We start from the raw sequence: 11,871 nt of genomic DNA, 5'->3' as shown, positions 1-11,871 counted from the left end.
ATCCAAGTACTTAATTGAAACAGGTAATCATCCATAAATAGGCCTTGAAAGCAAGAAGGAAGACAGAATTAGCTTTAATTAGTTTGGCTACAATTGCTACTGCTTACAACTTTTTAACACATGATTAGTACGATTAGAGTGAGACTGCAAAAGGCTTTGCTCTTGAAAACAAATATCAAGTTCTTTATTGAGCACTAATAGAAAAGGCTAGAGAAAAATAAACAAATTTAAATGTTACTTTTAGATTTATGAAAACCAAATCTGAATGGATGTTATTAGAGACAAACAGATAAGATTGATGATAGTTTGTAAGGGAAAACCAACTTTTTTATAATTAAACAAAAGATCTATCATAGCAATAAATAAATAAATAATTCATATTTTTTAAACTGATCACAAAAAAATTTCATGTTAATGTTCAGAACCTGAATCTCAGTGTGTTGGAATGTGATTGTGAAAGTGGCTGGTTCAAGGTAGCTAGGATAGGCAAAAAAAAAAAAAAAAAAAGTAGGTTAATTAACTTAAGAGAGTCACTACTTTGGACTCTGTGCCCGTGGCCATGTCTGAGGTTGGGCCATCAACTTTTAATGTGGGTTGCTCGGTTCGACTACTTTGGGCTTGTGGGATTCATACCAGCACAATCATTTTGGGCCCAAAAGGTTTTTTCCTCTCCGAGATCAAAGATTATAGATTAACCACATTGCACCTGGTAAGAAAACCCACATTTTATTTTGATGGTCTTTTTCTCTTTTTTTCTAGGATAAGATTTTATGGTCTTTTTTTTTATATATGTGGGATTGTAAGTCTGAGCCAATGAGGTACCAAATGAAGATGATTAAAATTAGAGAATGTGTCTGCCGTTTATTCTCAAAAATAAAAAATTAAAAAAAATTTAAAAAAAATATTAGAGAATGTGATTTTCCTTTGGTACAAGGTATCATAATTTTTTGTTTTGTTTTGTTTTTTTTTCTTTAAAATGTATTCTTACTGGATTAGGAGTCCACATTAGTGAAATATACGATACAATCCTATAAGCCTTTTTTTTCCCCTCTCTTTTAAGTAAAGATTAATTATCAACACAAGTTGACACTATGTAATAATTATTCAATAAGTGATGAGTTTATAGTTCAACTGTGAAAAAATGTAGTTTATATGAATTTATTTTTATGCCTCAATTATATTGTACATAAGAAATAATTGGACACATTATGAAATTGACACTATAATTATTAATTTATTTTAACTTATTTATATCTCTTTATTTTTATATATAAAAAATGTAATTAATTAAATTGGCTAAAACAAAATATTAAAAAAAAAGAAAAAAAAAAGTCTCAAATGAATTGTCGAAAACGTTAAAACGTTGGTAGTTTGCTCATTTAGATTTTGGATAAGACCAAAAAATAATAATAATAAATTAAAGACTTAAAGTTTATTGTAATAGGATAGAAGCAACAGGTAGACAAAAGAAAAAGGCCAAAAAAAAAGAAAAAAGTTGAACTCGGGCTAAAGGTGTCGGAAAAGTAGAAAGTTCTGTTTGAATGAGAAGTCATTCACGAATATCGTGACATCATCACAATTCACAATCACATATGACTAGAATTTACAAGCCCATTAAGTCCTCCAAGTCTTTGTTTAAGCCCTTCATCACGTAAATCTTTTGTTTTGATTTGCAGCTGCTAACTGCTAGTATTTTTGTTGTTCTCTGCTATTAGCGGCAGTTAACTACTTTTATAGTTCGGACTGAATAAGGTTCTTTCATTCAACCCAAAAAAGAAAAAAAAAATGAGGGGGTTGTTAATGGAGACACTTGCTCTTCCCTCATTCTTTTACTGTCTCATTGCTTTCTCATCAACCTTGTTGCAATTTTGCATTGCAGCTGACACCATAAGTCCAGGGCAATCAATTAGCGGTATCCAGACTCTAGTTTCCTCAGACCAAGTTTTTGAGCTAGGCTTCTTCTCTTCAGGCAACAACAAGAGCTGGTACTTGGGCATATGGTACAAGAAGACCCCACGTGTACTTGTGTGGATAGCGAACCAGAACAGCCCAGTCACAGATCCTTCTGCAATTTTCACCATCAGCGACAGTGGAACACTTGTTCTTCTCAACCAAAGCAACCACACTATCTGGTATTCAAATCCATCCAGGCCAGCACAGATTCCAGTTGCTCAACTTTTAAGTTCTGGTAACCTTGTTCTTATAGACAAAGTAACTTCAACCTCTGAAAGCTATCTGTGGAAGAGCTATGATTACCCGATAAACACGTGGTTACCAGGCATGATCATAGGAAAGGACATGAGCAATGGTCTAAACCGATTTTTGACATCTTGCAAAGACTCAGATATTGCATCTCCAGGAGACTCTACATACAAATTTGATTACAAGGGGTTGCCTCAAATATTTATAAAAAGGGGAACGATGAAAAAATTTCGCACTGGACCTTGGAATGGAGTTCGATTCAGCGGTCTTCCTATGCCTATAAATCAATTTTTCTTTCCCATATTAGCATCCCAAAATGACATGGTGGGATATATGTATGAACCTAAAAACAAGTTGGTTTCTACAAGGATAACACTGAGCGAGTCAGGCATCCTCCAACGCTTTGTATTGATGGAGGGAAGCACTGAATGGACTACCATGGATGCAGTACCGAATGACATGTGTGACAATTATGGGCAGTGTGGCCCTAATAGTGTTTGCAGAAGTTACAAAGAATCAACTTGCGAATGTTTGGAAGGTTTCATCCCCAAATCACCAGAAGAATGGAAACTGCTCAATTCTTCAAGCGGATGTGTAAGGAGAACCCCACTGGAATGCCAGAGGAAAGATGATTTCATGAAACTTGGGGGGGTGAAGTTGCCTGACTTGCTAGAGTTTTGGTTAAACAAGAGTATGAGCACCAAGGAATGCGAGGCAGAGTGCTTGAAGAACTGTTCATGTACAGCATATGCAAATTCAGATATTAATGGGGGAGGCAACGGCTGTTTGATCTGGTTTGGGAATTTGATTGATATTAGAGGGTACAACCAAGAAAATCCCGGGCAAGATCTCTATATACGACTGGCTGCTTCAGAACTAAGTAAGTGCACTTTCTGCTCTCTAATACTCACTTCTAACATATTAGCATATGCAGTCTTCATCTACAAAGACTTTGGCCAACATGGTGCAGAGGGTCTTGTAATCTATAGCAGGATAGAGTTCGGTATAAGTTCTCAAGCCATAGTTTTATTTATGCTTGTATTAGCATTCTTAACAGACTTATAATAAATCCTGACCAGTGGAAGCAAAGATCTAATACTATTACCCTAATGAACAAGGATTCAAGCAAAATGAACAAATATCTTAATTGTTGTCTGTTCTAGGATCAATCCGGGAATCAAACATGAAGGAAAGTCTGGAGGTCGTCCTGATGGTATCAGTCATTTGTGGAGTGCTTACTTTGGGGTTTGTTTTCTGGTGTATAACTTGGAAGATAAAAAGTAGAAGATGTAAGTATAGTTATCCATTTTAGTAAAAAATTAAAAAAAAAAAAAAAAAAAAAGTATAAACTTCCATGCTTGGAAATAATAAATGATGCAAAAAGCTAGATCAATTGAAGTGATCATGATAAAGCTTAGTCAGACTAAAATCAAAAACTGTTCCTGATAAGGTAATATATGCTTTCAGTAGGTCTTCCAAGAAAGAAAGATGATGTAGAGGTACCTTTATTTGATTTTACAACGGTTGCCACTGCAACAAACAAATTCTCTCAAGAAAATGTGATTGGGGCTGGTGGATTTGGTCCTGTTTATAAGGTAAAAAGGATTCTGAATTTGTTATACAGGTCACAAATTGTATGGTGATATTATGCAAATTCAAAAGGAAAGATGCACCTTTATGTGATGATTTGCAGGGACATCTATGTAACGGACAAAATATTGCTGTGAAGAGGCTGTCAAAGGATTCAAGACAAGGTCTTGAAGAGTTCAAGAATGAAGTTGCTCTCATTGCCAAACTTCAACATAGGAATCTTGTCACGCTCTTAGGCTACTGCATTCAAGGAGACGAAAAGATGTTAATTTATGAATACATGCCCAACAAAAGCTTGAATTATTTCATTTTTGGTACAATTCTAATGAGCTTTTATGTGTTATTATTGCTTTCCTTCTTTTATAGGTTGTGTACCTGAGTGTATTACCTATCATGTCTTTGAATAGAGTCCTCCAAATGATTTTCAAAACAAGTTCACAAAAGAACTGAAAATAATCACTGATCATGGTAATAAGGGGAAAATTTATATGCAGAACAAAATGGGAGTGCACTGCTGACATGGCCAAAGCGTCTTGACATTGTTTTGGGGATTGTGCGAGGACTTCTCTATCTGCACCAGGATTCTCGACTTCAAGTTATCCACAGGGATCTGAAAGCAAGTAATATTTTATTAGATATCAATTTAAACCCAAAAATATCAGATTTTGGCTTAGCAAGAACTTTTGGAGGAGATGAATCTGAAATGAAAACAGAAAGAGTTGTTGGAACACAGTAAGTATTATAAAATGGAACTATATTTTTGCTTGTCAAACAGTAGCAACATTTCATCAATGTGCTCTAAGTCTCTGACCCAAATGACCTTCCTTCCCTCATAAACATGGTATGAAGGGTGATATCATGGGTTAAAGTTAGAGATGTACCGGTTCATGTAACCTACCAATAATGACAACAACAACAATAAGAATATTAAAACTAATATTTTATAGTTTCATGCAGTGGCTACATATCTCCTGAGTATGCAGTTGACGGAACATTTTCAGTGAAATCTGATGTCTTTAGCTTGGGTGTGCTTATGTTAGAGATAGTGAGTGGCATGAAAAATCGAAACTTTTTTCATGCCGATCACCATCATAACCTACTAGGACATGTAAGTTCAAAATTCTGTGTGTGTGTGTGTGTGTGTGTGTTCCCCCCTTTGGAAAATTATGTAAGCATCTATAATTTAATTGTTTTTTTAGGCATGGTTGCTGTGGAAGGAGGGCAGGGCCTTGGAACTATTGTATACATGTTTGGAGGATTCACATTTAAGATCTCAAGTACTAAGATGTATTCATGTTGGTTTACTATGTGTTCAAAAGTTCACTGAAGACAGGCCGATAATGTCTTGTGTGCTTTCTATGTTAACAAATGAGGAAGCAATTCTGCCTCAGCCTAAACAGCCTGGTTTTTTCATAGAAAGAAGTTCCGGCAATGCAGGTGCATTATCAAGAAATGAAGAATCCAGCACAGAAAATGCAGTAACTATAACTTTGCCAGAAGCTAGATAGGGAATTCATAAATAGCTTGCAAGAGATGTTATATGCAAAAGTTTTGAAGTATTTAGGAGTGTATTTGGGACTAGATTCTTTGGCATCTTTTTGTTTTCAGATTTAAATTCTATCATTTGGGGGTTCATAGTTGCTACTTGCTTGGGTGTGTAAAACTAGTGAACTTTTCTTTATTTTCTTTAATTGAATGGATGGACTCTTATCTAAAATCTAAATAATTAAAACGTTTACTTATGGGCTTCTCTGGCATTTTCTTGATATATAAACCATGGATCCTATTTAAAGTGCACAGAGATTTTGAATCACAAAAGCAGTAAGTGCAGAACCAGAAGAAGCAGAAAACAAAGATAAAAATGAAGGGAGGATTAACTGTAGAAGAATAATTCTATTCACATGAGCATGTGATCTGCACACTATTGGTATATAAACACATTTTAATAAAACACATGGGAGTACAAGCCATAACTAATTGTTAGTTCCAAGCAACTAATTTAACTTGGCAGCTGCTACAATCTTGACTGTGTTGTGTGTGTCAACCGGCTGAGTGGTGCAAGTGTCATCAGTAATATTAACATCTCCCCTCAAACTAATGAGCATATAAGTAAGCATTAGTTTGTTCTTTAATTGAATAAAACGCGGAGAAGATAAGCCCTTGGTAAATATATCAGACATGATCAGTACTAGAATGTTATTAACTTTTCATATTTCTTGTATGACACTTTCAAATTGGTTCGAATTTTCATACATGTTCCACCCCTGGACATGATTTGTGGCAATGGCAAGTGCCGAAACATTGTCACGCCAAATCCGAGGAATATGATGAATGAAACACCCAAAGCCCTATAAAATTGTACAAAGCCAACATAACTAAAGTAGCAGTGGAAGCAATGATTGGTATTCAACTTCAGTGGAGGAGTAAGATAGTGTGAGTTTTTTTCATGGCAGACCAAGTAATGCGATTAATGCCAAGAAAAGACAAAAAATCTAAGCTGAACTAGAGTGTCTTTAGAGTTTAGAGGGTATCAACAGCCCAATCAACATCTATGTAAGCTGAAAGAGACAAAGGACTGCGCTAAAAGAGAATACCCATGAAGCTTTTCAATGTAGCCACTTCAAATATCTTGCTTCTTCGTCGCGACAAAACGAGCATGACCCAGTCCTCCAAACCGGCCGAAGAACCAGAACCACCACCTTGGCTGAAACCTCAACCAAATTCACCAAGATCGCCCAACCCAAGACCCACGGAAATTGAACCTTTATGGTTGTCAAACGCTGAATGCACCACAACCAAAGACCCACCCGAAGAGGTAACATAGAGAATCCAAGACGCTGCTCGGAGAAGAGGGAGAGAGTTGAGAGATACTCATGGGAGTGAGAATGGGACGGGGACCAAACGAGGAGAAAGGTAAAGAAGAGGACCCACGAATTCAATCTGCTGCCGTCTCATTGGATGTTCTCTTACAACTGCAATTGACAGGTGTTATTTTTATTTCATTCCAAGAATGTTTAGAGGAAAACTGTGATCGGTGGAATATAGAATGCAAAGAATTTTTATTCTTGGGCCTAAAAAAATAATTTTTTATTATTTTTATTTAATTTTATATTTCATCCATCATATTTTGATATTTCTATATATCAAGAGAACAAACAAGAGATGTCCACTTTTTCATATTTTCAACTTTATCCCTAAAAATTAGTTTACAACTTTTTGGTCAAATGGTCAACTTAGGGACAAAAAAATACTTTCACCACTCACACTCTCAAATTCCTACCATCCCTTACTTATTTTAAAATTCCTAAGTTTTAGATAAATTTAAATATATATCAATATCAACCATCCAACATTTCACCTAATTTTATGAATACTGTTTTGGACTCAATTTCGAGTTGTTTGTTGAAATGAAATATTTAGGTACCAATTTATTTCAGCATATTGTTTCATCACATTTTGAGATTATTGCTAATATATATATATATATATATATATATATATATAAGTTTTATAATTTTAAAACATAAAGTTATCAATTAAAAATAATAAACATCAAATAATAAAAATGAAAATGGCCATGGCAAAGCAATGTCATTGTAGTAGTAAATTTCCCATTGGGTGGGCCTTACAAACTAAATACATCACTCAGTCACTTGCTTAGCAAGATAACATACCAAAGCCCATAAAAAATACTTGCATAGAATCGATACCAAAGCCCATCTCACCATTTTTGGCCCCACTACAAAACCATGTAAAAGAAGTAATGTGACACGCTTTAAAATTTTCTTTCCTATAGCTAATCACAACTGTCCATCTCAAACACTAGAAACCAATCTTTTACACCAAAATGCACATTGTAGCCGCTTCAGTAGTCCCAAAACCAGAGAAAGCATTAGCTTGAGTAGCCACAGCTGAAAACAAACTTTTGGTCTCTCCAATTAGTGACCAAAAAATTCCTTACTAAAGATGTCACTACCCCCATACACCCTTAGTATGATGATCACTTTACAAATATAAATACTTGTGAGGTGTAAGGGTCAAGATTTAAGTTTCCAGAAGAAAGTTTTACACATATACACTTAGATTAGGCTGGAGTAAAATTTCTATCTTGTATTAAAAAAAAAAAAAAAAAAAAAAAAAAAAAAAAATGAAGGACGTTGTCACTAAAGCCAGCCACTTAAACTTTTAGCCTTAGGTTTATTTTTCTCATTTTTCACTTTCAACCACTCCTCACTCTCTCTTCCTTTGCTCTCCCACTCCGCCACTACCACCACCGCTGCCGCCGTCCCGGCCTCCTCCCCTCTCCCTTTGCCGCGCCTCACCTCCTCTCCCCTTCACCTAACCTTCTTTTCTTTTCTCCTTCACCTCACCTTCAAACGTCCTCTCATCTCCTCCTCTGACGTCTCTGCCATGCCTCCATAAAATTGTTCGCTAAAATACCAAAACATTTCATTTGAATAGACAAATCGACAGGCTCCGAAACAGTATTTAGAACATTCCTATGCACATTTCTTTGTCAAATTCAAATTTTAAAATAAAACAACTATTTTTAATATAAAAAAAATAAATAAAACAACTTTTTAAAGATAATTCCAAATCCTCACCTTTTAGTCAAGCTTAATTATCATGAAAAAAAAAAAAGTTCTACATTTTATTGTTCATCATTTGGAAATTATGGTAGGTTGGTAGTGCATTCTGGGAATGATTTAAAAAATATATGAATATATTTTAGTAACAGTTCCAAAAATATAATAATAATAGCAACTAAATTTTATGAAGCTTTATTTTTACTAAATAACATCAATAAAAAATTATTACAAACCATATTAAACACAAAAAAGTTTCCGGGATGAGTATATGGGTCATATGTGGAAGGATGGTTCAATAGGTATAAGAAGCCACACATATTGTGGAAGAGAGATTTCATAAGAATTTCTAATAAGATAATTTTTTTTTTTTTTTCTAATCACATTATAGATATTAAAATTTTATGATGTATTTACAACCATCCAATTGATCATTATCAAATATTTGTATCAAATCAATTTTTAATTGGTGATATGTCAACAATGGACCATCAACAAATAAAATCAAGTCACACGTTAAGTCTTTAAATTATTATGACACACACAGAAATGACACATGTCCAAGCTTAATCCATGTGGCAACGTCAGATAAAAATAAAGAAAGTCCTACAGTAACATTAGAAGAAAAAATGCACATGAAATATTCTTATAAGATGCACATGGCATATTCTTATTAAAGCCCTAATGCCATCTCTACAAAATATTACAAAGATGCATCTTTTTTTTTCTCTTTTTCTTTTCTCCATATGTGTACTTGGTTTCCAAAATTAGTTTTTGAATGACCACCCAAATGAAATTTTTAGCTCAAAAACCAGAAATATCACAAAGAGATTTTCAATAAGTTGGTGCCACAACTTTTGTCATAAATCATCCACATGGAGAGTTGTGAGTGATGGAGAAAAAGTAATGTATCAGTGTGGGCGAGTTGTGGAAATTGTTGTAGTAGTAGACTTTTTGTGATGTTTCTCATTTTCTTCTTCTTTTTTTTTTTTTTTTTTTTTTTTTTTTTTTTTTTTTTTTGAGTGTGAGACCCGCGGTAAAAGTTATTCACACAAAATAAAGGTAGCTAAATAATGTTGTAACTTTTAAAGTCTATAACTAGTAGTTAGGGGTGTGCATAGGTTGAGTGAGGTCAAGTTGATGAACTTTTTTAATCCAACCCACTAAGGTGGAGTTGGAAAAATCACAACCCATCACAGGGATCCAACCCAACTCACGTAGATCAAGTTGAATGAGGCTAGACCCACAAATTGGATAGTATTTTCACCAAAAAAAAAAAATGCATTATAATAGCAAATTAAATTTATAAGATTATCAACACAAGTAACAACAAATTTATAATATTATTTGTGTTGGTTTAATGCACTAATCAAACCTAAGAAAATTTATAACCTTACAAACTTGAGCATTGTGTCAAATCAATACAAACTATTTGATTAGTGCTTCAAACAAAAACAAAAAAAATTTGATATTGAAATGAAATGAGAAAATAGGTTAGATATATATATATATATATATATATATATATATTTTTTTTTTTTTTTTTTTTTATACAAGGAGAGGTTCAAAAGATATATTAATTATAGGTGGGTTGAGTAGGGTTAGAAAAATTAGTCAAATTCTCACGGTTTAATATGACTAATTTACTTTGAGTGATGCTAAAGACATTACAAATTCAACTGCATAGGCTTTACTAATTGACATTTCACCAATAAAAAAATTGATTCAAAAATCATATCTTGTTTTAGTGTTACCAATCATATTCTTACCACATTAGTTTATAAGTTTTTAAAAAAAATAAAATTTGTTGTAACTTTAGCATTTTTCATTTACTTAATAATGATTTGGTTAAATTACTATTAATATAAATATACATACACATTTGTTTTGTATTTTGGAAGATGCTAAAACTAGCACAAGAAGCTTACAAACTAACGTGGAAAAGGATATGTTTGGTGGCACTTCAACAACTACAAAATAATAACTAAGTAATTGAATTGCTTATCTTAATTGGTGACAACAATTTGTTAGACTAAGAGCAACCGCATTAGTCATTGCAAACTTTCCATTATCTATTTTGCACACAAAAAAACTACTTTTTCTATTTTACACACTCATTTTAACAAAACACCTACATCAGTCTATCCATTCTACACATCCATTCAATAAAATATTCATTTTTTTTACAATTTTTTTATTATTTCCTCACTCGCTACCCCTCTCTCTCATAGACCCAACACTATCAAAAAAATACTAAAATATTAAATGCACGAGTTATAGTAACCGTGCATATATGCACAGTTACTGTAGCAATTGTGCATTTATGCACAATTTTACACTCACTGATATGGGTGTCTTTTTGCTCAAAATGTGTAAAATGGACTATTTTTTGTATTTTGTAAGATTTTGCATGAACTAATGCAATTAGTCTTATACTAAAAAATTAGAATATTTAGCATCACTCAATTTTTTAGACGCTCTTTAACAACAAAGGCACCTCTTAACATATATATATATATATATATATATATATATATATGAGTTGGGTTCAAGTTACACCTGGTGTAACTCTAAGCAATGTTACACCACCCAATATTTTTTAATTGGATGCGAATATTGACAAATCCACCGTTAGATTACATTATCTTTATATATTCTTCATGTTTGCAAAATTTCAAGGAGATCAAAAATTAATAACTATGTCATCAATCAATTGTTAAAATTCAAATTTTTGTAGTTTAAAATAATGCATAAAAGATGAGTATATGGATCAAATGGTAAATAGCATCCGATTGATATGAAAATTGGCATGCATGTTAAGAACATATAGAACATGTAATTCAATGGTTGAATTTTCAAAATATTAATTCAATAATAAGTTATTAGATGGTGTAACACTGCTTAAAGTTACACCAGGTGTAACTTGAACCCAACTCTATATATATATATATATATATATATAACTTTTTCAACCCTTTGAGAGTCTTCCTTTATAAGGGGATCCTAGATAATGACCTAGGCCTAGGACTGTCCTTGATTACCGCGCAAGGCAAAACAGACCCTAATCAAAACTTAGTAAGGCTCCCGAATTTTGAAAAAGTATACTTTGCCCAGTCTAAAATCTAAATGCACCAATATAAATTGATGATAGAGAGACAATAAGAGAGATGTTTTTTGAGGAGTGTTATCTACAACGCCATTAAAAATGGTGTATAAAAAGATAACGATACTTTGCCTCCTTAAATTTATACATTTTCAAACGGTTATTTGTTGGAAATCAAGAAAATGTAGTAATAGACCGGATTGGCTCTAGTAGTTTACTGCTTTTTGCTCGTTTGGATTCAGCGTTTTCCGCTGAATCCTAGGCTGTGTTTTTTGATTTTTTTTTTCAACTGCACTATTTGACAAAGTCAACCGTAAACAGTACACTCGTGTACTATTTACGGACCCACAAATTTCACTTTTCAGTAAGTGTATTATTTACGGACCCACA

General features: G+C 33.3%; 1 protein-coding gene across 1 annotated transcript in view; it reads left to right on the top strand.

The window, feature by feature from the left end:
- Window positions 1-1,362: 1,362 nt before the first annotated feature.
- The window catches only part of LOC126695963 (uncharacterized), a 32,454-nt gene continuing 21,945 nt past the window's right edge, over window positions 1,363-11,871 (top strand). The window contains exons 1-7 of the mRNA XM_050392754.1: window positions 1,363-3,262; window positions 3,351-3,491; window positions 3,670-3,797; window positions 3,896-4,106; window positions 4,287-4,524; window positions 4,750-4,900; window positions 4,992-5,297. Of these exons, the coding sequence (XP_050248711.1) occupies window positions 1,786-3,262; window positions 3,351-3,491; window positions 3,670-3,797; window positions 3,896-4,106; window positions 4,287-4,524; window positions 4,750-4,900; window positions 4,992-5,297 (2,652 nt within the window). The 5' untranslated portion in view covers window positions 1,363-1,785. The remainder of the gene's footprint in view (window positions 3,263-3,350; window positions 3,492-3,669; window positions 3,798-3,895; window positions 4,107-4,286; window positions 4,525-4,749; window positions 4,901-4,991; window positions 5,298-11,871) is intronic.

Source organism: Quercus robur, chromosome 8 (assembly GCF_932294415.1).
Source record: "Quercus robur chromosome 8, dhQueRobu3.1, whole genome shotgun sequence".
Taxonomy (NCBI): Eukaryota; Viridiplantae; Streptophyta; class Magnoliopsida; order Fagales; family Fagaceae; genus Quercus; species Quercus robur.
This window is presented reverse-complemented; position numbering and strand designations above follow the sequence as displayed.